We start from the raw sequence: 27,539 nt of genomic DNA, 5'->3' as shown, positions 1-27,539 counted from the left end.
ATCATTTTGCTTTAGGTGGTAATATTCAATATATATGTGGGGAAAAGCTTTGGAAAGTGTAGAACTCTACAGAATGTCATTGATACACTGTGCTCTATAAAGGAAGAATTTTGACCTTTTTCCCTGTGCAGCTGGTAGCACAACTCAAGACACTCAGGTGTTCCAATCTGGCCTGCCCTTCCCCCACTTACGTATGTGGAAATTCTTCCATAATATGGGATGCTCCAAGCTTGCTATCCCAGGGATTTTGTCCTTTAGATTTTCAAGAGCTTTTGAAAGAGGAGTATTGGACAAAGGATTTGGAAGAGATGTGGTGAGTCTCCCATCCACTGCATCCTGACCTGTCTTTAAAAAGGAATGAATGTCTTTCATTGAACTGCTATCTAGATTACCATGCTATTAGTATTTGCTCAGAGAATAAGTTGTTATGGTGTACCTGATTTCTTAGAACGTCACTATTAGCCACACACTCCCCAGAGTTTTGTATTCTCTATTGCTGTGAAATATTTATTGATTTGTAACTCTAGGACTTAGTGGCTTAAACAACAAACATCTTAGTTTCTGTGGGTCCAGAATTTGGAAGCAGCATAGCTTGGTGCTTCTGGTTCAGGGTCTCTCATGAGGTTGCTTAACAGTCAAGATGATAGCTGGGGCCCTCAGTCATCTGAAGCCTTCACTTAGTCTGGATGATGGGCTTCTACGCACTCACATGGGTGTTGGCAGGTGGCTTTGGTTTCCTATTGGCCATTGGCCAAGAGACCTCTCCTCCCCCTATCAACAGCCATGTGAGTGAGCCATCTTGAAGCTAGTCCAGATTGAGGGGGAGGGAGATAGCTACCCCTGTTAAAAGAAGTGACAGCAAAAAAAAAAAAAAAAAAAAAATTATGACTATCTTTAACCTACCACAGTTAGGTAAAACAAACCCTCTTGCTTTGTTTGAATTACTACTGTGCACTTCCTAAGCTCATTTAGTTTTTTCCCTGCTAAACTTAAGTTTAGCGTATGGGAAAGCTGTGTGTGCAAAATGATGTTATATTCTCAAGCATTTATAATTGGGAATTGGTAGTGGAAGAATTTTAACTTCTCTCTGCTGATATTTGGGTAAAAGAAATCTATGGGGGGATGCCTATGTGGCTCAGTCGGTTAAGCATCTGCCTTTGACTCAGGTCATGATCCCAGGGTCCTGGGATCAAGCCCTGCATTGTACTTCTTCTCCCTCTGCCTGCTGCTCTCCTTTGCTTGTGCTCTTTTGTTATTTTCTCTCTCTTTCTGTGTCAAATAAAATCTTAAAAACAACAATTACAACTCACCATTCATGCCTCCCCCGGTACCTCACGAATAGGGGAGAATTCCTCTTGCCTGACTCATTTTTCTCTTGGCTTTAGGGTTGCCTGGGTGGCTCAGTGGATTAAAGCCTCTGCCTTCTGTTCAGATCATGATCCTAGGCTCCTGGGATCGAGCCCCACATTGGGCTCTCCACTCAGTGGGGAGCCTGCTTACCCCCTCCTCTGTCTCTGCCTACCTCTCTGCCTACTTGTGATCTCTGTCAAGTAAATAAATAAAATTTAAAAATAAATAAATAAAAATAAATGGTGTGTCTGGTTGACTCAGTCAGTTGGGCAACTTGGTTTCAGCTCAGGTCATGATCTCAGGGTCATGAGATCAAGCCCCTCCCCCCTGGCCTCGCATTGCTCCAGGCGTTGTGCTCACTGGGGAGTCTGCTTCAGATTCTTCCTCTCCCTCTGGTCCTCCCCCATTCATGTGCACTTTCTCCCTCAAATAAGTATAATAATAATATTAGTTATATATTATTATTATTATTATTATTATTATTCACAGGCTTGAGGTCCAGATTTTACAGAATCATTTTAAGTGGAGGCCCATGGAGGCACTAGAAAGGTGTTTGTTTCTACCTCTCTGGCTCATCTTGCTTCTGAGCAAGTTTTCAGGCCCTAGACTGGGACATACCCATGCACCTTGTTCAGCCAGTAATAGGTTACCTGGTTACCTACATGGGACAGATAACGTTGACCTGTTGGTTAAGGTGAAAGATGTCAAGATGGATGCAAACAAGGCTTGCATCCAAGGAGGAAAAGGCTTTCTTTTTGTAAGAAAATTAACTCACCTACCCTTCCCCCTCCCAAGGAAATTAGCAATGAAGTTACTATTTTTATTTATAACTTGGTTTGCGTAACTTGAGAGAATTTTTAATGTAACCGCTCAAAACTTTCACATTTGTTACTTTACAATTATTTTCGTCACCCATGTTCAGTTATTTGTGAGGGTTCTGTCATTCCTCCAAAATTGCCTGCCATACCTGTTTTCATTTTTCACACTCATCCAAGTAAAATTTTTGTTACATCTCACCTGGGAAACCTTTAGTTTTCCAATCCACTATAATCCATTCTTCATGTTGCCCAGTGGGTCAGCTTTCTGAAACAAAGCTTGACCAAGTCATTATCCAGAGAGTGAGAGTGCACAAGCAGGTAGAGCAATAGAAGGAAAGGGAGAAGCAGAGGATAAAAGAGAAGCAGAGGAAAAAAGAGAAGCAAGCTTCCATCCGAGCAGGAGCCTGATGCAGGGCTTGATCCCAGGACCCTGGGACCATGACCCAAGCCAAAGGCAGATGCTTAATGACTGAGCCACCCAGGTGCCCCATTTGCTCATTCTTTTATAGGTTCTGCCTATTACAATAATTTTGTTCCTATATGTCTCCCCCTCATTGTTTTGAACTTGAGGGCATGGTTCATACTTTATTCTTCTCTGTTACCTGCAGTGCCTTACACAAACTGACATTTTAATGTTAACATAGCAAATATATTTTGGTTTCTAGCTAGTTGAGAGAAAAGAATCGGAAAGAGGTAAGTAGAAATGGATGGAGCTGGTAAGAGAAATGGGATAAAGGCAACTGAGAGAACATGGTAGTATAGTAGGAAGATTGTTGAGTTCTGAGAAAAATCTGCTGGTGAGGGCGCCTAGGTGACTCCGTTATTGAGCATCTGCCTTCAACTCAGGACATAGGCCCAGGGTCTTGGGGTCAAGCCCTGCATCCAGCTTCCTGCTCAGTGGGAAGCCTGCTTCTCCCTCTCCCACTCCCCCCCTCTCTCTGTCTCTCTCTCCTTGTCAAATAAATAAAATCTCTAAAACAAAATAATCTGGTGAAAATGGTAATTTGTTGATTATATCATTCACAGATGATATATAAATTATATATATTATGATGATATATAAATTAAACTGAGCCCTTCATGCCCTATGGTCTGGAATAATGGCAACTGAAATTCACCAAGGATGTAGAAATCACAACCATGAGCTGAGCTTTTGGATTTGTCTTATATGATACACTAGTTGGTAATCCAAATGAGTCCTGATAAAAATTCAACAGTAAATAACCACCTTATTTATTCTAGGCACTAGAGATAGAATTGTGCACAAAACCAATACCCCCACCCTCATGGAGCTTACATTCTAGTGCATTTGTTCAAATTAAGTAGCCCCTAGGTTAAGCTTCAGATGGTGCGTGTGGCCTGCCTTTAGGACTTCTAGAAGAGCTGTTAGGTTTCCAGCCCTGAACTGACCTAGGGCAATTTTTGATACCTGACGTTCTTGAGTTCTGCAACAGTGGCTATCTGTAAATTATCCCCAATGGGGGAAAGTCCTGGAAATCTGAGAAAAAGTATCCCAAGACAGGAGAAAAGGTGAGTATGTACCTGAATAAGAAATTGGAAGTGAGGAGGGTCTGACAAACTGCAAGCAAATCTTTGACCATTCAGAACAGTCCTGATGCCAAGACTGCAAGTCCATCCCTCTCTGTCTCCGACTCCCTTTCATGGTGGTGGAAGACACCAGGCAACACCTACTTGAAACCCAATACCTCCTGTCAACTAAGCCATTCACCTGTCTCCAGTCATGCCAATTCTGTACTGGTGCTTTTGCTTGGGGTGCTCCCTCTGTTGGCAAACATCTCCCTTCACCCTATATCCACTGGAGTTCACATGTACAACTTTTCAAGCAGTAATTGACCAAGAAATTAAAATCAATTGATTATGTGGAATTTTACCATACTGTAAAGGGCCATTGGCCTTTAAGAAATTTATTTTTGGTTAATTTAATATTTGATTTCCTTCAACGACTTTCAGAGTTTTCCCACTCTTTCTGCAAAATGTAGATAGAGTAACAATGGTAAATATAGTGGAAAGAGCACAGGCTTTGGAATCAGACTAGAGTACAAATCCTAGCTTGGAAACTGAGAAGCACTATGATTGCAGCCAAGACATTTAACTCTTCTGAGCCCTAGTTTCTTCATCTGTCAAGTTGGGATAATACATGATGAATGTTAACTATATTTATTGTGATCATTTTGCAATATATACAAATATCTAATCACGTATACTGAAACTAATGCTATATGTCAATTATACCCCAATAAAATTATACCCCAATTATACCCCAATAAAAACAAAACACTTGGGATAATACTACCTACTTTGTAATGATTGTTATGAGGATTCAACAAGAAAGTTTATGTAAATTAGTATATAGGAAGTGTGATCAATAAATGTTACCTGAGACAGGAGAGAACAGGAAATATAGATAGGAGTAGTAGGGGGCTTAGCTGGCTTGGTCAGTAGAGCTTGTGACTCTTGATCTCCAGGTCCTGAGTTCAAGCCTCACACTGAGTGTAGACATTGTTTAAAAAAAAAAGAAAAGAAAAGAAAAAAGAAAAATATATACAGACTACAATGCATTAAAGAAAATGTTGAATCAAAAAGTGTATTTGTAAAGTTCCAGGTTAGTTGCAGTGAAGGATACAAAAGAAATATTTCCATTTTTAATGAAAATACAATGTGTAATGTGGATTAAATTATTCAATGTTGAAAATGTCAAGTCAGTTAATAAAAGCACTTTGCCATTCACAACACTCCTGTTTACAAAGCCCTGTGAGTGGGTGAGGATTATTACTTTCATAGTTCTGGCTTTCAATATCACAGTATTATAACAACTACAAATATAATTTTACTCACAACTTCAGTGCACTAAACATCTATTTTTCCTTCCTAAGACTTTTTCGCTGGATACCTAATTTTCAGTAATCCGTCAATGGATGCACTAACATCTTCCCACGCCACATAGTAGCTGCAATTATTCGGGTTTTACAGAAGAGAAAACAGCTTTAGAAACGTCAGATGCAAGGACAAGGGCAGAATTTAATCCAGATTACTTCATTCAAGCCTCCTTAGTACCCCTTAAAAAGTGGTAGAACAGAAAGCTTGCTCAAATTCTTGGACGGAGGCTGCTATCAGTTGTCATTCTACTACCTCTACTGTGGGCGTTGGACCTTTCCTCTCCCCTTCTTCCTTTCCTTTTTCCGGTCTCCCAACCATCTGGCCAAGGCTGGCTCACACACTCTTTCTCATTTTAAAATCTTCTCCACGTCATAGGGTCATTTTATTCGACGAATATTTATTGAATATCCAACCATAGTACATACCGGAAAACGCGCTAAGTGCCGGCAATTCAATGGAGAGCTTACATGAATCACGAACCACACAAATCGCGTTTACCTTTTTATTTTCCTCACCCTGGGAGTCTTAGCCTTTGCGTAAATGCCACAATTCCCACTTCTTTAGCACACGTTTGAGTCTCAACCACCTAACAGTGCTGACCCTGAACCTCCCAGAGGTGTCTACTCCTCCCCTCAGGCCAACCCAACCTTGATTCCCAACTCGAAATTTCCGGAAGAGGAATAAAGGTCAGAAATGGCATTTCGAAGGTGTTTCCTAGAACCAACTTCCGCCCGATTAGTACAAACGTAGACATTCTTAGTTGAGACCTACTCAAAATTCAGAGGAGTCCTCAGTGAGGTATTTCATTTTTGTTGATTTTAGAGGCCGAAGTTTAAAGAAAAAAAAAAAAAAGAGTGGGCGGAAAAAACAACCAATTGTCATGACAACCAAACGGGTCTGGAAAATTCAGCCAATCCGCCTGCGGGGCTGCCTCCCGCCTAGCCAATAGGAAGAGCACGCCGTACGTAAGGCCGCCCAATGGGGGCGCGAGCGGCGCGGCATTTGAATCCTGTAACAAGGCGACATCGCGAAGATCTTACGCCGTGCGGGCCGGAGTCCAGAGCTAACGGCGCCGCGGAAGCCTGTGTCCTTCCTCTCCGGTCCGCGTCCCTCCCTGGGCCGGGCTGGCATTCTCGCCTGACCCCACATGGCGCTGCTCCGACGCCCGACGGTGAGTGGGCCCGGCTGACCCCCAGCACCTGCCGGGCTCTTCGGCCGCGGAGCTCCGTCTCTCGCCTCTAGCCTCCCTCCCTCTTCTGCGCAGGCTTCTTCGTCCCAACCGGCGCCGCTCTCCCCTTCTGCCCGCTTCCCCACCCCAGTCTGCGGCCTGTCCTCTTTGCCGACCTCTCCCCTCCTCGGATCCACTCTGGGTTCCCGGCTTCCGCCCTGGCCAGTCCAGTGATGAGGGAAGTGTAGGGGGGAGGGAAGTGTGGGAAACCGCCTCGGGGGAGGGGGGCACCTGTCAGGTGAACCTCTCCAGCGCGGGACTTGGTACTCAACGAGGGATCCCCGAGTGCCTTTTGTTGTTAGAGTGCTGTTTAAGTAGAGGTTGTTGTCATTTCCTTCCTCTGTTCTCAAATCCCTTGCCAGCTAAGGGATGGGGGGTGGGGAGAAGGACTGGAAGAAACTGCAGGTGGTAAACTGTTTTGAATGTTTGACCAGGCAACAGTCATGGCTGTTTTTCAGATTCTTCTCATGTCGTTTTGTGTTAAGTTTCCCATTTATTTCTGAGCATGATGTCTTCCAGGTTAAGTTCACTAACATAGTCGTTTGTCATCTTAAAATTAATTTCTGGGGCTCCTGGGTGGCTCAGCCGTTAAGTGTCTGCCTTAGTTCTGGTCACGATCCTGGCGTCTTGGGATAGAGCCCCATATTGGGCTCCTCGAGTGAGGAGCCTGCTTCTCCCTCTCCAGCTCTCCTGTGTTTGTGTTTCCTCTCTCACGATCTCTCTTTGTAATAAATAAAGCCTTTAAAAAATTAATTTCTTTAATCAAGTGTAATCAAGATTTTGCATATAATTTGGAACAATACGGCAAACAGAAGGGTCCAGATTCATTTGTTTCATCTTTGCAAAAATGCGAGTGCTAATGGTGTTTTGAATTTTTTTTCTGTGGGTTTGAATTGTATCTGGGTCTGCTTTTCCTTTGCTGGAAAATAGAGGGCCCTGACACACCTGAGTTCCATCCTCCTGGATGGATAGGCTAGTTAAAAGCTGCCAGTTTTCCCCTCCAGATGGATTTAAAGTTTGATTACCGGGATTCAACCTGTAAGCATTAAAATTTCAAACACTTTTTAAAATTAGCAATTGCTACTGGAAAAAAATTGAACAGTGTGCTTTTGAGAATCCTAATAAGTTGAATACATTCAGTATTTAATTCCTATTCTTTTGTGGATCTACATTGAACTGGCGGGTAATTTTTGTCTAATCTATCCCATAAAGTTCTTTCATTGTCAAATTCTTTCTATTCAGGGAAGGCTTGAGTTTTCCCTGCCCTTCTGTCTATCCTTGTAGATCTATTCAAACCCCCTGTTAGGAGATTTTTAGGATTAGGACCCAGAGTTCTCAGGGATAGTACATGCTGTTTTTTTTCTCATGAAATGTTTATCACCTCTATAATAAAACAAACTTTTTTGTATGAATTGCTTTTTCTGACAAGTTTTGTTTCTAAGCACATTCTTTCAAAAGTAGGTTAAGGTGAACTAATGATTTTTTTATTCCATATGATTTCAACTTCCTCTGAGTTTGAGAGTAAAACTATTTTACTTGTGAAAACAATTTCCAAGTATCCTTAATATAAGAGAGTCCAACCTCATTTTAAAAGGCAATATCTCTAAAGATCATGTCTATAGGAGTGCTCCTTATTGTAGAATAGCATAAGAATCAAAGCTAGTTTAGGTTTTAAACATCTGGACTTATTATAGCTTTTTAATAGTGTTTTAATTGTACTTGTTATTAATCTCTCTAAAGAAAAGTTTTTAGTTTAGTGAGAGCTTGCACACTTGTGTTTGGGGAGGGGCAGAATCATAAGCTGGCTTCATGGCCAGCACAGAACCTTGGAGGGAGAGGTAGCAGGATCTCATGACCCTGAGAGTATGACCAGAGCAGAAATCAGGAATAAGACTCTTAACTGACTGAGCTACGTAAAGAAGGATTTTTGAATAGATGAATGTAGTATACAGGGATCTTTAACAAGTGAGTGCTATGTAGGAAATAATCACTTATCTTGAAACCTCTTAATGGGATTATTTATTTTACAGATCAGGTGGATAGTGATTTGCCTAATTGCAAGTGATGTGATCAATCACAAATAGCATTTTTAGTCTTCAACAAATGTTTTTTAAAAAAGATTATTTATTTATTTGACAGAGATCACAAGTAGGCAGAGAGGCAGGAAGAGATGGGGGTGGGAAGCAGGCTCCCTGCTGAGCAGAGAGCCCAACATGGGGCTCGATCCCAGGACCCTGAGATCATGACCTGAGCCGAAGGCAAAGGCTTTAACCCACTGAGCCACCTAGGCTCCCCATTCTTAGTCTTCTAAAAAAATGTACCTTTTCCCTCTCACAAATAGATCTCCACATATTTACCTTTCCCAGATTCTGCATTTGGATATCTGACATTAGCAAAGTAATGTAAGTTGTCTCAATTCATCATTAACTCATCTTTTTTTTTTTTTTTTTAAGGTGTCCACTGATTTGGAGAATGCTGATAATGGAGTTAATTCTAAAGCTAAGAGTCATGTGACAATCAGACGGGCAGTTTTAGAAGAAATTGGAAATAGAGTTACAACCAGAGCTACACAAGTAGCTTATAAGGTAACAGCCATGAAGACTGTCCATGTGCACACCAGGCTGATTGTGTATAGCTCTGAAGAACAACACTGACTATCTTCCCCTATTTATGTTTCTTTTTCCTTGTAGAAAGCTCAGAACACGAAAATACCTGTTCAACCCACCAAAACAAATGTCAACAAACAACTGAAACCTACTGCTTCTGTGAAACCAGTACAGATGGAAGTGTTGGCTCCAAAGGTAGGATGTTCTGTGTTTACAAACGTACAAAGTAGCTGGTTTTTGGCTAGACTGGAAAGGTGCCTTTATCTTCACTGCAACTTTTATTTTTTTTAAAGATTTTATGTATTTATTTGAGAGAGAGTGAGAAAGACAGAGAGCATGAACAGGGAGAGGAGTAGAAGGAGAGAGAGCAGGAGAAGCAGATCCCCTACTGAGCAGAGAGCCCGATGTGGGGCTTGATCCCAGTACCCTGAGATGATGACCTGAGCCGAAGGCAGACATTGAACAGACTGAGCCACCCAGAAGCCCAGACACTGACTACTTTAGGAAGAGGGTTCATAACTAGAGCTCAACTTTAAACAACAGTGTACAAATTGAACATACACATCCTTTTGGTGATGGTACTTACTATTTTTTTTTTTTTAAGATTTTATTTATTTATTTGTCAGAAAGAGGGAGAACATAAGCAGGCGGAGTGGCAGGCAGAGGCAGAGAGAGAAGCAGGTTCCCTGCTGAGCAAGGAGCCTGATGCAGGACTTGATCCCAGGACCCCGGGATCATGATCTGAGCCAAAGGCAGCGGGTTAACCGACTGAGACACCCAGGCGTTATGTTTTGACCTTGAAAAACAAAGTTAATTATCTTGATACTCAAATAAATTTAGTGATCTCAAAGTAAAATTTGGTAGGTTTTATAATCCATTATAAGAATGAGCTTGCCCATGAAGGCTGTGGAATCTCACACTTTGGAGACTCATACTCATCATATATAAATAAGGTAATGCCAAAATTCTGTGTTGTTAAATTGTGCTCTCTGGGACTGGTTAACTCAATTGGAGTTAGAATGTTAAGAGACCCATTGACCTGTAATTACTACAGGACAGGCACTGTTATAGGTGCTGAGAATACAATAATAACTACTTTTTCCACTTCTTTCTCTCTCTCTCTCTATATATATATTATAGATCTATATAAAATATATATTAATAACATGTCTGTAACTTGTTTAAAAGTTTTCAAAATAATACATTGGATATATTCAAGACATATATACAGAGAGAGAGCACTTGCTATGCCCATCCAGTAGTGTTAAGGCTGTTAAAGAGATATCTTGCCTTAAGGAGACTTATCCAGAAAGGGCACATGCACCTGAAATTAAATTAGTAGTCCCAGGGAATGACACCAGGTGCCCTTGGGCAATGGATGATTGAGCTTCAAGTGCCTGGGGTAGTTGGAAGCACCATCCTTCAGAAAGTGCTTCTACAGGAAGGAGAGAACACTAAGGGACCAAGTTGTCAGGGGAAGCTTCGTGGAATCAGTGGGATTTTTAAGGACAGAGAGATGCTGATAGGAAAGAACAACTTTTTTGGGAACAAAGCATAATAGGAATCAAGTCACGAAAGCAAAAATAGGCCTATAATCTTGTCCTTGGGCTAAGGAGTCAGCACATCTAACTGGGCCAGAATGTTTGTGTGAATAAGCAAAACATAAAGTTGGGGAAAAGGTTGCAGTTGGATTTGAAGGCCTTAGAATTTGGATTGTATCCCATTAGGCAGTGAGGAACCTGTGAAAAGTTTTGAGGAGGTGGGAAATGATGAAAGCATGTAGGTTGGGCATGGGAGGAACCATAAATGAGGAGTACTGAGGTTGTTCAGGCAAGAGCTGATGAGGGTCTTGAACTAACCTGGATCTTCCCTAAGCACTCACCCACATACCGCTATCTACAGCATGCTGAGAAATAACATGGGATGTGTTGGGGGTATATCAACTCCTTCCAGAGACATTGTCCTGTATCTAGAAGGAATTCTTTCGCTATGTTTTTTGCAGAGAGAGAATAAGATCCTTAAGCAAGCACTTGAGATTTTAAGAAACAATTTATGCAATGAATTACTAAGGAAATGGGGAAGTCAAGGAAGGGAGGTAGTTCTGGGGAAGGCACCTCATTTGGCTTTAGATTTGTTGAAATAAGAGAAAAACCTCCACAGGAAGGGCAGTCAGAAATATGCCAGCAGCATCTGAACGAGGGGGCAGACGTGGGAGCCTTCTGCTTGCAGGTGATGGTGGCAAGCATGTTGCTATTCGTAAGCCAGGACAGAGAGTGTCAAATCAAGAACTAAAGCAAATTCTGAAGATCGACCTTCCTTTCATAGGCCTTTCCTTGGAGGCTTCTAGTGCCTAAATGCCAAACCCAAACTTCCAGCTTTGACCTTTTAACCATTATGCAGTATTTGATACAGGTGACTGTTTGAATGTGGTTCCTCCCACATATCTGGAAGGTGATTTAGCAGTGTCCTTCAAAATGTTATTCTCCATACCCAGTAAATCTGTTTTTATCCTAAGAAAATTATTAGAGGCACACTAAAATTAGAGGATTTTTTAAATAGTGTTGTAATGAATATCTTATATAATAGAGAAATATTAGAAGATTGGTTAATTCTAAGTTCAAGTATAATTAACTACAATGTTACATTAGTTTCAGGTGTGCAATATAGTGATTGAACAATCCTATACATGACTCACTGCTCACCATTATAATATGCTCTGAATCCCCTTCACTTGGTTCACCCACTCCCTCTACCCAACTCCCCTATGGCAACCACCAGTTTGTTCTCTATATTTAAGAGCTGTTTGTTTTTTTGTTTGTGTTTGTCTCTTTTTTTCTTTTTCTTTATGTTTGTTTGTTTATGAATGAAATCTCTACACCCAACATGGGGCTTGAACTCACAACCCTGAGATCAAGAGTCACATGCTTTTCTGACTAAGCCAGCCAGGTGCCCCTGCCTTTTTTTTCCCCTTCATTTGTTTTGTTTCTTAAAATCCGCACATGAGTGAAATCATATGGCATTTGTCTTTCTGTGACCAACTTATTTCACTTAGCATTAGACCCTCTAACAACCATGTTGTTGGCAGTGGCAAGATCTCATTCTTTTTTAGGGGCTGAGTAATATTCCATTGTAGATATACCACATCTTCTTTATCATTCATCTGTCGATGGACGCTTAGGTTGCTTCCATATCCATATCCTGGCTATTGTAAATAATGTTGCAATAAACATAGGGGTGCATATATCTTCTCAAATTCGTGTTTTCCTCTCCTTTGGGTAAACACCCAGTAGTGGAATTACTGGAGCAGCTTAAATCCATTTAATGAAATACACGGGCCATTAATATAATATTTTAGTAGAATATTTAAAGATATCAAAATGCATGTTACATCAGTAGAAAAGTGAGATTATAACACAATAATAGAATTCAGTACCACCCCAGATTTCCTTTTTTTTTTTTTTTTTTTTAATATTATTTTTCAAAGAGAGAGAGAGAGTGTGTGTGCATGTGGGGCTGGGGGAGGTGGGGGATAGAGGGGGGAAAGGGGAGAGGGAGAGAAAAAAATCTTATGCAGGTTCCATATCCAGTGCAGAGTTTGATCTCATGACCCTGAGATCACAACTGAGCCAAAATCAAGAGTTGGATACTTCACCGATGAGCCACCCAGGCACCCCAGATTTGCTTTTAGAAGTGTGCAAAGTGTTCTGTTTTTTTTGTTTTTTTTTTTTTAGGTGGGGAGGGGCAGAGGGCAAGAGAATCTTAAGCAGGCTCCATGCCCATTGCAGAGCTCAATCTCACAACCCTGAGATCGTGATCTGGCTGAAATCAAGAGTTGGATGCTTAACTGATAGACCCACCCAGGCACCCCTAAAACTTTGCATTTATAAGCAGACTTTGATGATAATTATTTTTGAGTATTATGTTGGGTTTAAGATTCACTTTCATTTTCTTCCTTAAAATTTTCAGATTTTTTTTCACCATAGATACATATTACTTTTCCAATCAGAGAAGAAGGGAAAAAGGGGCAAATTAAAAGAAAAACAACCAAAAATGTTATGAACAAAACAAAGGAGAAATTTCCTCCCGTGACTTCTACAACTCCACTCTTCCTGAATTACTCCACCTTTCCTTGGTGACTTTTTTTGCTTAGCTTCTTGACAAATTTTAGGCCACTGTGTTTCAGATAAAGAATGATAGACCATCATATAAATATCACTTCCATGGCTGAAATGGCTCGTTTTTAGAAGACATCAGGGATTAATGAACAATAATTACTTCCAATTCAAATGCACTTTTCTCTGAGAAATGTACTACAGAAGAGATCATTCAGTCCCTAGTTTAGGGGGAGCTCCTCATCCTGGCAGATGAGCCCCTCTACTTGCCTGGCTCTGGTTGGCCATCTGGCTTTCACTTTGTCATCTGCTCTGTCTGCCACCATTGCTGCTCCTTTACAGCTTGTCCCTGGGGATGCTCAATGCAGTTGAGCACAGGGTTCTAGCAACAGTGAGCCCTGGAAAATTTATGAGCCATGTGCTCATGAAAGCAGATGTTCTCAGCCAAATCTATTTACTATACTCTGCAAAACCAGAGGGCTGGTTTCATCTTTGTAGGAGATGAAGTGACTAAATCACAAAGGGCTCTGGCTGAGAACTTGAAGGGGTTTCAGCCATTCACAGGTGTTTGCAGAAGCAGATTATCCTGCAATTTTTAGAGAAAACAGTGTTTTTGTTATTTTATTATTTATCTTTTTGTTGACCAATGAGGCTTTGGCAAACACTGAGTTGTATGCAAAAGAAAGGAGATGGTTTTTTCCTAGACTCCTTGTTTGCTGGGCACTGGAGAAATCAGGTGAATGTGCCACCAATTCTGTCCTCAAGGATCCCCCAGTCAAGCGGAGGAAGGCCTGAGCACACATTCTGATAGGGCATAGCAGAGATCCATGCACACTTCGGAGAGATGCTGGGAAGTCAGGGCTAGAAATTCAGATGAAGTTTTAGATTTACAGATTTGATCTAAACACTAAATTCAGTGATAATTGTGGGATGCTCCAATCAGATGGGGGGCCCCCAAATGTGGGGTGCCAGTTGGGTGGGGGCCAGTAGCATGGGTGGTGAAAGAATTCACCCACGGCAGAACAGAAGAGAGAGAAGATTATTGAATAGGAAACAGTGGGCAGGACAGCAAAGGAGAGACTGTCCGCCAGAGGGTGGTGGTGAGGAACCACAGTTACAGGGTGACATAAGGGAGTATGGGAATGTATGGAATTTTCCTGTTTTAGGTAATCTTCGGAACTATGCCTAGTTAGGGCTTATGGCTATTTCCAAGTGGTTTGCTTAATGAGCCTGCTGACATTCAGCCTGGTGGTCGCTATGGGCCCTTTTACCTTGATCAAGTTCCACTGCTCAAGCCTGTTGCCTTAAAATGCCTTTACAGTAGTCATTATTCAACTATGAGAATGTTTTATGGCTAACTACCCCAATACAAAAACTACGTATAAAGGGGAAGTAATCACAACTTATCACATTTAAAAAAAAAAAGAGTGCCTTTTATTATGTATTTATTTATTTAAAAGGTTTTATTTATTTATTTGACAGAGATCACAAGTAGGCAGAGAGGCAGGCAGAGAAAGAGAGAGGAGGAAGCAGGCTCCCTGCTTAGCACAGAGCTCGATGCGGTCCTTGATCCCAGGGCCCCAGGATCATGACCTGAGCTGAAGGCAGAGGCTTTATCCCTCTGAGCCACCCAGGTGCCCCAGTGCCTTTTATTTTTAATCACATAAGAAACATAGCAAAATACTACAGAAATACATCAAGCGCATAGAATAGAAAGTTTATTGTTACTGCTCTCCCTACCCTTCAAATTCCATTTCACTGTATTCTCTAAAGCTACTCCCAGGAATGATTTTGCCTTTCTATAATTGTGTGTGCCTGTGTATGCACAAGTATACACTTCCTGCTACAAATCATGAACTGTCTAATTGGAAACTACTTTTTCTGGGAGTCCTTTCTTGTTGCACTTAATTGACATGGTTTATTATAAACCTAGTAAATAAAGGAACTCTGGTTACCAAAAACTTGCACAAACACCTACGTGTTTGCCTATTAATAGTAGTACATTCTCTCACCAGACCCAACTTAGTAGTAGGAGAATTTCAACAGCCTTTACTCATACTCCACCCTGCTCCTTACCGAACAGGAGCTTCTGAAGTTCAGCAAAATCTCACATTTATTATTTCAGATACCACTTTTCACTTGTCTGTGACATCGGACAGAACTCCTTCATTAATCTGATCAGAATGTTATCATGCTTTTAGCTTCGCATGCAGTAGACACTGGACTGAGGATTATACAGCTGGCCTGAAGGGTTTAGGTTACTACCTGCACGGACAGTGGGATCTTAGAAAGGGTTTTGTAATAATTGAATTATGTTGGAATTCAAAAGGAATGCTTCTAAGAAATTCTAAATTAAGGGCCAGAGCAATGATCCATGTCTTCTCCTGGTAGCTTTGGGATATGGCCAAACTTAGGTGTACGTATGAATAGACACAGGTAAACCTTCCAAGCTGCTGGGGCAGCACACATAGCACACGTGTGCTATATAGCACATAGCACATGACCATAACCTCTGACTCCTTAAACCAGGCTTCCCAATACTGACTGCATTTCCCAGGGACACTGATGATGCTTATCCTTGAACTTAACCTAGCTGTATGTGCTCATTAAAATGTGTATCTGGGGGCGCCTGGGTGGCTCAGTGGGTTAAGCTGCTGCCTTCGGCTCAGGTCATGATCTCAGGGTCCTGGGATCGAGTCCCATATCGGGCTCTCAGCTCAGCAGGGAGCCTGCTTCCCTCTCCCTCTCTCTCTGCCTGCCTCTCTGCCTACTTGTGATCTCTGTCAAATAAATAAAATCTTTAAAATAAATAAATAAATAAAATAAAATGTGTGTCTGATTCTAGTCACACTTTTTATTTAATTAATTAATTTATTTATTTTTTAAAGATTGTATTTATTTATTTGAGAGAGAGAGACAGTGAGGGAGAGCATGAGTGAGGAGAAGGTCAGATGGAGAAGCAGACTCCCCGTGGAGCTGGGAGCCCTATGCGGGACTCGATCCCGGGACTCCGGGATCATGACCTGAGCCGAAGGCAGTCGTCCAACCAACTGAGCCACCCAGGTGTCCCTAGTCACACTTTTTAAAAAAAGATTCTATTTTCAAGTAATCTCTACACCCCCCCATGGGGCTCGAACCCACAACTCTGAAATCAAGAGTTGGTCGCCCTACCAACTGAGCCAGCCAGGCATCTCTGATTCTTGCCATTCTTGCTCAGTTCCTTCAGTGGGTTCACTTCCCTTCGGGTAAAATGGAAACTCCCTAGCTGGGTTCTCCTTCACCTTTCCAGCCCATCTTTTCACACGCCATGCACTGGCTCCTGCCATCCCGAATCAATGTCTACTTCCCAGACTTGCCTGTTTCTTGGCTTCCTCTGGGACTATGTACTTGTGTACCTTTTGCCTACTCCTTTTTCTTGAGGTCTTATCTTCTCCAGGAAATTATCTAGGTTTCTCCCTGGTGCCCCAAGTAGCTCTTATTCATTCTAGTCCCTTGAGGTTTGGAAGTTCTCGAATAAATGGCACACATATCTGCATGACTCTTGCTCAGCTGGTCCCTCCCCCGCTTGAGACCGCTGATGTAGGAGGGAAGAATGGGTTTTGAACTGCCGTATATATTTTGCTGCTGCTGTTTCATCCTTCTTTAAACGTGGAAACCATCATCACTGAGCTTTCATGTCAATTAAAATTATGTTTTTATTTTTAATTTTTTTTTTTAGATTTTTATTTATTTGACAGAGATCACAAGTAGGCAGAGAGGCAGGCAGAGAGAGGGTGGGGGGAAGCAGGCTCCCTGCTGAGCAGAGAGCCTGATGTGGGGCTCAATCCCAGGACCCTGAGATCATGACCTGAGCCGAAGGCAGAGGCTTTAACCCAGAGCCACCCAGGCGCCCAAAATTGTTTATTATACAGCCTTCTCTTTCTGTATTTTATTTCTTGAATACATAGTCTTTATAGCCTAGCAGTCTCATTAGGTTTTACTTTGAGAAGTACCTTTTATTCTTTAAAAAAATAATGGCTTATTTATACTTCATTACTAAGCACTTGTTTTAACTTTATACATTTTTAATTTGTGTGATTGTTTTTTTTTAATAGTCACCCAGTCAGCGTAAGAAAATACTGAGTGTGTACTTGCTCCATCTTTGCTTCCTTCTATTTTATTCATAGGCCGGAATGTGGTTTTCTGCCTCTTAGTTGCCAAACAGTTTCTCAATTTAGAATAAATTAGTTTATGAAGGGAAATCTGTATACCCACAGAAGAGGCAACAGCTGAAGTGAACTGTCAGCTCTAGGAGTTTCTGCACCCAGATGTTTACATTTCTTTCAATAAATATTTACTGAGCACCTACTATGTGTCAGGGATGATATAGGTATTTAAGATAGGGGACAAAATCAGTTTAAATAAATGTATTATTTATTTATAAATGGATTTATAAATATATTGTTTTCTACCTCTGCTAGACTGTCAGCTCTACAGAGCTTATAGGCCTAGCAGAGGTACACAGAAAATAATATACATCACATATAAGTAAACTCCACAGTATGTTACAAGGTTACAGGTTCTGTGGGGAAAAACACAGTAAGAGAAAACACATGGGGGGCAGGGAATAGGCAGTAGATAGTATTAAAAACGGGGGTCAGGGTAGACCTAATTGAGAAGGTAAAATTCAAACAAAACTTTGAAGGTGAGAGAATTGCCCGTGGGGGTGTAGGGACAAGATCGAGCACATTATGGGGAGAGGGAGCCCATCTGCAGTGAGGGAGCCTGCCATGAGGCAGACCAAGGGGAGAGAAATAGGAGACCAGTCAGCAGAGAGAGAGGGCAAAACCAGATCATGCAGGCCCCCAGGCCATCGTGATGACTCAGGTTTTCCCTTGGAGTGAAATTAGAGAATTTTAAACAGAGGAGCATCTCTATAAAAACTTCACCCATTACATCTTGAATTATTAACCTCTTACTCTGAAATTTGTTTGTTTTGGCTTTCACACATTTTAAAAATGCATGTGATACCTTTTTTTTTTTTTTTTTTTTTTTTTGACAGAGGTCACAGGTAGGCAGACAGGCAGAGAGAGGTGGGGTGGGGGAAGCAGGCTCCCTGCTGAGCAGAGAGCCCAATGAGGGGCTCGATCCCAGGACCCTGGGATCATGACCTGAGCCGAAGGCAGAGGCTTAACCCACGGAGCCACGCAGGCGCCCTATGCATATGATACTTGTAAGCCAGTTGACTCTGCACGTGTTTGGTTCCGATGGACAGCTCAGGCTACTGCCAAGGTAGTGATGCACACTTGTCAATTCGTCCGCGTAGGGTCCTACCCCCCCACTGGAGGATATCTCCGTGAAGGAAGAGAACCTCTGCCAAGCTTTCTCTGACGCGCTGCTCTGCAAAATCGAGGACATTGATCATGAGGACTGGGAGAACCCTCAGCTCTGTAGCGACTACGTGAAGGATATCTACCAGTATCTAAGGCAGCTCGAGGTGAGTGGGCTTTGTGTTTCGGTTGTGCAGGCAACGTGGCATTTACCGCACAGCTGGGAAGGGCATGAGGTGAGCTTTTTAAACTTTGAATTCCGCCAACAGGTTCTGCAATCCATAAATCCACACTTCCTAGATGGAAGAGAGATAAACGGACGCATGCGTGCCATCCTGGTGGACTGGCTGGTGCAAGTGCACTCCAAGTTTAGGCTGCTGCAGGAGACTCTGTACATGTGCGTTGCTATCATGGACCGATATTTACAGGTGAGCGTGGCTTCTGGGGGCTCATTGCAGGGGCATTCTGCAACACCAAAGGGTGATACCTGGAGGAAAAGACCAAAAGCCACTTGGTGAGAAACTGAGGAACTTGAGGTGCTAGAGGGGGAGGTAGCCAGGTGTGTCCAGCCTCTGTTGATGCTGACCGCTGCTGGGCGTTTCTGCTAGGTCAGCCTGCCAAAAAGTGCTGGGGCGTCGGGGGGTTGGCACTGCATGGCCAGTCGTTCCTCAAAGTAAACAGACCAGCAGGAGATCTGAAAGTCAGCCTGAAGCACACGGGGCCTGTGGGGGCTGGTTTCCCAGGCCTGCTTCCACGATTTCCCTGTAGCTCGTAGTTTGGTACTCCTTGGTTAAGTTTCCTTGTCTGAAAAATGAGGAGTTTGGCTAGAGAACTTGGCTGTTTCCAGCCAGCTGTGGCATGAATCCCTGTAGAAAAGAGAGGAGGCAGAATTGTTAAGGGGTTGGGGGGATGTGTGTGGGCAGCGTACTGGGAACAGGAGGTCTGAAATAGAGGAATGTAAGAAATTCAGCTGGGAGGCAGAGTGGTCATGGAAATAGTTCTGACCAGTGACACAGAATGCTGACCACTTAGAAGAAATGCCAGACAGAAGGCGCTCGTGTGTGACCCAGCAGCCAGGAGCCCTGCACATAAGGATTTATTTACTTAAAGTCAACATGTACGATAAGGCTCAGGTACAAATTCTGTCCCACCAGTACAGTCATAATGGTGATTATTGGAATGCCCTGAGAGATGGCAAAATCCTAAGAAAGCAGAGATTCAGTGGTTTGCATTATACATTCCTCACTGGGCAGGAGAGTAGTTATAGTTTAGGTAGATTTTTAATAATGAGAGTTGAAGCAAGGGTAGCAAAGTCTCTTTTCAAAGAAAAGAGAATTATACCTGAGCTGAGATTTTCCCTAATCCGGGAGCCTCTTTGGAGATTCTTAACGCTGACTAATGAGTGTACTTTTGGTACGGGTTAAGGAAGTGTTTGCGAGACCCCCCTTCCTCATCCCTAGGCATCCATTATTTAATCCCGCTGTTTGGCGTGGCCTCATCTTGGTGCAGACACGTTGAATGCCACGTTGGGGCCGCCCCAGACACTCAAGCCAGGATGACGGGGCTGGAGCAGAGCAGGCGCCTGGTTCTCAGACATAATTCTTCCCTACTGAGCAATTCAGTGATTTGGAGCTGGTGTCTGAATCTCTTCTCAGGCCATCTCTTTGCAAGTGGGGGAAAATACATGCGTTTGCTAGGATTTTTACGAGGATTCAATGAGATGATTGTTGGCATCTTGGGACTGTGCCTGGCACACACTGAGTACTCAAATAACAGATGGCTGCTGGGAGCAGGGATGGTACCTGCTGGTTTGTTTTTTTTTTTAAGATTTTATTTTAAAGGAATCTGTATACCCAATATAGGGCTTGAACTCGCAACCCCAAGATCGAGTCATGCGCTCCAGGGACCAAGCCAGCCAGGCATCCCTGATGGTACCTGCTGTTAACATAGAGGTTACCTGTGCTGGTAAGGGAGGTGTGAGCAGAGACGATGTGTACTTCTCCAGAACGTGGTTCCCTCTCGCTTCCTTCCACCCAGAGCCCCAGTCCTCATTACGTAGGACTTCTGACACTTTCTTCTTCAATTAGGTTCAGCCGGTTTCTCGTAAGAAGCTTCAACTGGTTGGGATTACAGCTCTGCTCTTGGCTTCCAAATACGAGGAGATGTTTTCTCCAAATATTGAAGACTTCGTTTACATCACAGACAACGCTTATACCAGTTCTCAAATCCGAGAGATGGAAACACAGATTTTGAAAGAACTGAAATTTGAGTTGGGTCGACCTTTGCCGCTGCATTTCTTAAGGCGGGCATCAAAAGCCGGGGAGGTAAGTGCCTCCGGTTCGGTATGACACTTGATTTTGCTGTTTGTTCTTATCCTGGAAATGTTGATCCAATTAAAGGAAAACTTGGGCATTTATAGGAAGCATCTTTTCGATGGGTCCTAATGCTTATCAGTTCTTCAGAGCAAAGACCTCACGCTCTGTGTTTGTACCATACTGTGGAATAGGGCAGTTGCTGGGCAGACTGGTGAGGAGAATGGCTTTGAGCTCCTAGGCCTTCGCCCAGGATTTTGCAAGAGGGTAATAGTAGCCGTGCTTCTTACTGTCCCTGGCTGTTCTTTCATAGGTCGACGTGGAACAGCACACGTTAGCCAAATATCTGATGGAGCTGACTCTCATTGACTACGACATGGTGCATTATCACCCTTCCAAGGTGGCAGCGGCTGCGTCCTGCCTGTCCCAGAAGGTTCTGGGCCAAGGAAAATGGGTAAGTGTTGGGTTAAGAAGAAATTAGTTTGTATTTTCGGTCCCCTCAATATGAAAGTCCTTAGCATTTTCACGACACTAGCCTCGAAGCAATGGTTAAAATCCAGAGGGCTATAAGAAGGCTGCTTGGGATGCTTCAGATAGAGACGAGGTGACCACAGCATGGCACCAAGCGTGCTCCAGAGTTGTGGGGACTGAGCCAGGGCACTGGCAACTGGTGTGCTAAGGTTTCGGGGTCTTTGGTTATGGGAAACAGGTCGTGAAGCATCTAAGACAAAGCAAGGCCAAGGCCTGACTGATTGCGCCAGTAAAGCTAAAAGGAACCACTTCTAGATTCATAGGAGTAGCCAAAGCTGCCAGCAATCTTGGTGCTTATCTCACACACCAAAAAAGGACAACAACCGAAACCGAAGGGACCGGACGACTGCAGTGTGAGTCATGGGATACCCCTTTGTGGACGAGCCGATTCCAGACTGCCACTAAGCAGTTTTCTAGTCTGTAGACGGACCCCAAGTGCAGCTTAACGAAAGCCTTTTCAGAGGCCAGGTGTGGAGAAAAAAGTCTCGCGATAGTCTCCCAGGAGAGATAGGGAAGGGAGTGCGGGCGGCTCCTCCCACGCCCCTGTCCTCTCGTGTTCCAGGAGGATCACAGAGCATTTTCCCAAGACAGATAAGCTGTGGTTTAGGCCTTTGCCTGGGTGGCCCTCTGTGGAGGCATGCGAGATTGCTAGAGCACCGTGGCAGAGCTGTTCCTCTACACAAGTGTATGCATTTGACATCTTCTGTGAGAAAGAAGGGGAGTAAGAGAGTATATGTATGTGTGCTTATGTATTTTCTAATTTTTCAAAACCCACTCGTAGACCAGAATCTTATGAAAATGATGCCTCTGGGGTTCGGTGGGAACAGGACTTCTGGCTGTAACTTTTTATCAACTGTATACAATATAATGTAACTTTTTAAACTTTTGAACAATATGAGTGTTCATGTATTGAACAATATGAAGAGTCCTTAAGTGGAATTATGCAGAAACAACAAGGTGACTATTTGTCAAATTGGTAATAATGCAGAGGGAAGAATTAATTCAAATAATTTTGAAGGCCGTATTCGGACTGTGCATCCTTAGTGGTATGTGGCTGGACAAAACAAAGGACCAAAAAAGGTAATGGACTTCAAGTTTACTTAGGAGCTCTATTGTTAGTAGTGTTCTGTTATTATAATTGCGAGACTATTTTTATGACTATATTATAGGATAAACAACCATTCATGTTACCAAAGACTAAAATTTTCACTAGAAAAAGGGGGATAATACAGCATTAACAATTAAAAACAAAAGGATAAACCCTGCAACATTAAATCTGTTTTGGAAATGTCAGTAAATTAAGAAAGAGAGGGCCTGGAAACAATGATAACCCTGTAGCAATGAACACACCTCGTGCTTACATCTTGGATGCTAAATGCCATTACCCCCTAGGAACTAGGTCTCGTTTGAGAAACAACTGACATGAGGGCCTTGGCAGAGGAAGTAGAAGGTGAGCCTAGGTCAGTTTGTAGCAGATACCAAGCAAGTTTGCAGAGATCAATGGGGCACATCAAAAGGATATAGGAACTGACTTGAAAGCGTTCTGACTAAATCTGAACTTTAAAAAGAATAATGACAGTAACAGAGTATAACATATTTTTACATATCCATGTATTTATAATGATACAAAAGAAAGAATGGAAGAAGGGGCTCTTTTTTATCAGTAGAACACCAGCTGATTGAGGCAGAAAGGAAATCAAATTCTAACCCCTAATGTAATAACTGATTCAAGCGAGAATCAACTGATGCTTATATCATTAGGTGAAATAGTTTTGGAGAAAAAGATTCACATTGTCTCAAAATATCACCCCACAGATTTGCAGTACTTCTGAAGAAAAACTTTACCTTTGTGCCAGAGAGGTCTGGCAGTTACCGCCTTTACCTGGTGATCAAGCTTAACATCACTGGCGTAGGGCCACCTGACTTTGGCATGTCTTCTGGCACAGTCAGACGTATACATGGTCACCTGTATGAAATTCCTGCCCAAATTGTTTGGCGTGAATCCAACCATCAGGAAACACTCAGATTTAAAATGTGCACATTCTAAAAGTAACTGGCCTGGATCCTTCAAACAAGTTGTCATTTAAAGCCAAGAAAATAGGCATCATTTTTAAATTAAAAAAAAAAAAATTAGAGATCAGATACACTGCAGGTAACCTGATTGGACCCGCATCTGAAAAGAAAAATTTGTACAAGATATTTTTGGAACAATGGAGAAATTTGAATATAGGCTATGTACTAGATGGTAGTGTGGAAATGTTGATTTTTTTTTCTGTGATAATGGTTTGTTTCTGAAACATTTAGAAGTGAAGTGTCGTGGTGTCTGCAACTCATTTTCAAATGGTTCAAAAATTGTGTGAATACATACATACACAATTTTTGCTGAACAATTTGAAATTGAGTTAGCTGCAGACAACATGAGAGGGGAAGTGGCAAAATATTAATAATAGATGAATCTACACAAAGGATATACAGATGTTCATTATACTGTTTCTTTTCTTCTGTACATCTGAAATTTTTTGAAATGAAAAGCTTGAGGCAACAAGGCTGCTGGTAACATGAATGATACATTGTTCCGGTACCAGTGGCTCGTTTCAGCTTAATCACTTTACTCTTAGACCTGCATTCCTTGGGCTGTAAACCTATTAACAACAGGTCTTCCTGTTTTCTGGGAATTGATTTCAAAAGACCAGTAGTTGTGTGTTATTTCAGGATTGCACTTTTTCTTTCAACTACTTTAGGATTAAGATTATATTGTGATTTATTTTCCCAATGACTGGGAAAATAATAATATGACATTGTGCATATGAGACAGATGGATTTTAGCCTTTAGAATTTTATCACAGGGGCGCCTGGGTGGCTCAGTGGGTTAAAGCCTCTGCCTTTGGCTCAGGTCATTTTCCCAGGGTCCTGGGATCGAGCCCCGCATTGGGCTCTCTGCTCAGGAGGGAGCCTGCTTCCTCCTCTCTCTCTCTGCCTGCCTCTCTGCCTACTTGTGATCTCTGTCTGTCAAATAAATAAATAAAATCTTTAAAAAAAAAAAAGAATTTTATCACAGAACTGAAATACAGTCAGGTTATATATCTGTACAAATGATAGGTCTGATTACTAATCAACAACTGACCTGTTGCTTGATTTTTATTCTCTGGGAGGTTAGGTCTCAAGGCTGAGGGTAGAGGCTTCTCTATTCTGCAGTGCTTACTTACACAGGACCCAACAAGAGAATCCGGGGTAGTGTTAGTTGTTCTGGATTTCATGGATTAACTTGCTGCCTGTGGCCCAGTGTGTTTCTTCATTCTGAACCTCTTTCCCTGATTGATAATATGGGTGTCTGGGCTCTCGAGCTCCCCACCAGCTGCTGCCCAATAGGGCTTTGATGTGGGGGGGGGGGTACAGTCCTGGGTCTCTGCCAGTCCTGTAAAGGGGCATTCTTTGGTTGGATTTTATTTCTACTCTCTTCTACTCTCAATCCCCTTTTAATCCCCTTTCAGTGTGGTGAGAGAAGTTAGCATGAAAGCTTTGTTACTTGGAGTACCTTACGTACCTGTTCAAACTTCTTTAAAAAATGATAATATGGGGGGTGCCTGGGTGGCTCAGTGTTTTAAAGCCTCTGCCTTTGGCTCAGGTCATGATCCCAGGGTCCTGGGATCGAGCCCCACGTCAGGCTCTCTGCTCAGCGGGGAGCCTGCTCCCCCTCTTTCTCTGCCTGCTTCTTTGCCTACTTGTGATCTCTGTCTGTTAAATAAATAAATAAAATCTTTAAAAAGAATGATAATATGGGACCTTTGACACTTGATCTGGCTGATTCTGCAGTATCTAATTTAGTCTAGCTCAGAGCCAAGGTCATCTTGCATTTACTGGCTGTTTTGCTGGCACCACAGTAGTGTGGAGGGCTGTTGTTGAATTTTCAGAGGGTAAGAATATGGTTTTATAGCTTTTACGTGAGTGGTAAGTGATGTCAGCATGTATAAGACTTGCCCTTCTAAAGAAGCGGAGGCTTTATCCTGCCCTTTCTCTTTGCATTGCGTTCCAGAACTTAAAGCAGCAGTATTATACTGGATACACAGAGAACGAAGTGTTGGAAGTCATGCAGCACATGGCCAAAAATGTAGTGAAAGTTAATGAAAACCTAACAAAATTCATTGTAAGTATTCCTTCCGAAACTGTGGAAAGCACTGGATTACGGGTCTTGTGAGCGAGGGTGTGCGTATGTATGTACATGTGCGTATGTGTTTTCATGTACTACTGGCGTTTGTGAGAGTCCGCTTTAGCACAAACTCTTTTCTAGTATAGCAGAGAATGGAGCATACTGATAGACCCCAAAAGCAGACTTTCTTTAACACAAGGTAGGTGGCTAGGCTGACCATGTCCCGGCCCAGTGTAGTAAGCCGGACCACCATCCCGGCATTTACTCACGCTCGTCGCGGCGTCCTGTGTTGCCGCCCACAGCAGTCATGGCAGGTGCTCCCTGTGTCGTCTGGAACCCCTTAAAGGGCCCTGTAGAAGGCTTGGGTACTAGGGGCCTCTGTCCAGGACCTTCTGGGACAATGACCAAAAGACTCCTGAATGCAGGCCTGGTGAAGAAGGAGGGGAAGAAGCCCATTCAGAAAGCTTCCTGAGGGCCTGGTGTCTGTCTCCATGTGGCCCGCCTGAGACGTGGAGTCAGGGCAGATTGGGCGCTGTCCTGTGCTTGTGTGACACTGAGTATCACCAAGGATCTGGTGAGAAAGAGCAAGGCATTTGTGCCAAGTGTCCCAAGTGTCCTGCTTTGCTTCCTTGCACGTAGTTTCTGCATGATGAAGCACACTGTGGATCTGTAATGTGTCTTCAGTCCTGCGGGTATTGTCTGGGATCTGCTAAGCACTGGTGGCCACTTGGCATTTATTGCCATTGTTGCTTCCCATCCTGACAGACCTCTTATGTCCTGGTGGCACTTAGATATGATAAACCCAGCTCCCACTTCCTGCCCCCCCCCCTTCCACAACCCCCGCCCCAGCAACACAGGAGACAGAGCCTCTGCCTTGGACATCATGTATTTCCCCATCACTGGTGCTACCAGCTGGGTTTTATCCATTGTCGGGCATGGAAGGAAATGGTCAGGTTCCGCACATTACGACCTCAGAGTGCTCGCTCGCTGGCTTCAGTGATACGCCAGCATCACACCAACTGGAGATTGTGGGTCTGTCCCTTAAGTACTTGTGAGTTAGATCAGTAGTGAGGTAGAAGGTGGTGTTCCTGATGTGTGCTTAATCACAGATGACTTCTGCAGGCCATCAAGAATAAGTATGCAAGCGGCAAACTCCTGAAGATCAGCACAATTCCTCAGCTGAACTCAAAAGCCGTCCAAGAGCTTGCCTCCCCTCTGATGGGACGGTCCTAGGCTGCTGTGGCCCTCGGGGAGGAGTGCTCGTCTGTGCCCTTGGTGTTGCTGATTTGGAACTCTTCACTTTGTATATAGTCCTCTGGTCTATTTCATGAAACCTTTCCTTAGACCTATTTTCTAAATGTATATTGAGGAAAAATAAAGCTATTAATTTTTCTTAAGGTATCCTGTGTATTTTTATTTGTACAATCTCTACCGAACAAGGTCAGTAGAAGGTTGTTTGACTAATTTCTTTTTGAGCTTTTATGAGTAGCGTGTCAATTACTGCCTTTGTGGCTTTGGGAAAGACCTTCCTATCATTTTCTCAAATGGAACAAACTAGAACTTGGCTTCAGTGATTGCTAACCCATTTCTAAACTTGTTAAGTATCCAAAGATTGATTCATTATGAAAATTGAAAATGGGAGGATAACCACGACAATTCTCTTTCCAGAGCCTACTCAACTATCTTCTCAGTCCTATACAGGAACGTCTTGCTCATTGGGGTGAGGGCCACCAGAAGCAACCCTCATAATATGTCTCTGTCTCAAAAGGCATGGTGGGGACCAGGAATGTCAGTCCTGAAGGACCACTGCTGGAAAACGCAAATGGGCCTGCGACACGTTGTTAGAGTTGAAGGTTGGAATGCATTTTCCTATTTCAGCTACATTGTAGGTTACTATTATTATTTTTTTGGTGGGCAGTTTAACATTCTTCTCTAAGGGGGAATGCATTCTTGGTCTCCAACCACTAAAACAAAACAAAACAAAAACAAAAAAACAACAAAACCATAAAATAAACGAGTGCCTTATAGCAACAACTTCCCAAACCATTAGTTCAACACATGTCAGTTGCTTTTTTCAAGAAAGGAGCTAGTCAAATACATTTGGGAAACATTGCAAACTCCCAGTAAAATTCATACAGGTTCTGAGAATCTTTGTCGTAAACTCATTTCTTCTCCCAGTGGAGAGTTTGGTAAAGCCAGCGTGTGTGGGACAGCGAGGTCTGTGGGTG

At 42.8% G+C, this 27,539-nt stretch overlaps 1 protein-coding gene across 1 annotated transcript; it reads left to right on the top strand.

The window, feature by feature from the left end:
* The first annotated feature begins 6,213 nt into the window (after positions 1 to 6,213).
* CCNB2 (cyclin B2) lies at positions 6,214 to 26,712 on the top strand. The gene is made up of 9 exons (XM_032864828.1): positions 6,214 to 6,237; positions 8,748 to 8,879; positions 8,985 to 9,095; positions 18,318 to 18,488; positions 18,591 to 18,749; positions 20,409 to 20,645; positions 20,947 to 21,087; positions 25,198 to 25,308; positions 26,434 to 26,712. Exons 1-9 carry the CDS (start codon positions 6,214 to 6,216, stop codon positions 26,542 to 26,544), a joined length of 1,197 nt encoding a protein of 398 aa, XP_032720719.1. The 3' UTR covers positions 26,545 to 26,712.
* The last annotated feature ends 827 nt before the right edge of the window (positions 26,713 to 27,539 follow it).

Source organism: Lontra canadensis, unplaced genomic scaffold, assembly GCF_010015895.1.
Source record: "Lontra canadensis isolate GAN:19392208 unplaced genomic scaffold, GSC_riverotter_1.0 scaffold28, whole genome shotgun sequence".
Lineage (NCBI taxonomy): Eukaryota > Metazoa > Chordata > Mammalia > Carnivora > Mustelidae > Lontra > Lontra canadensis.
Note: the sequence above shows the minus strand (reverse complement) of the source record. Positions and strands in the feature narration are given on the sequence as shown.

Excerpts from the sequence above, each read along its gene's own strand:
- CCNB2 (XM_032864828.1), top strand. The coding sequence starts at position 6,214 with ATGGCGCTGCTCCGACGCCCGACG. Across the intron at positions 8,880-8,984 it reads CTACACAAGTAGCTTATAAG|AAAGCTCAGAACACGAAAAT; the intron begins GTAACAGCCATG and ends TTTTCCTTGTAG. Across the intron at positions 18,489-18,590 it reads AGTATCTAAGGCAGCTCGAG|GTTCTGCAATCCATAAATCC; the intron begins GTGAGTGGGCTT and ends TTCCGCCAACAG.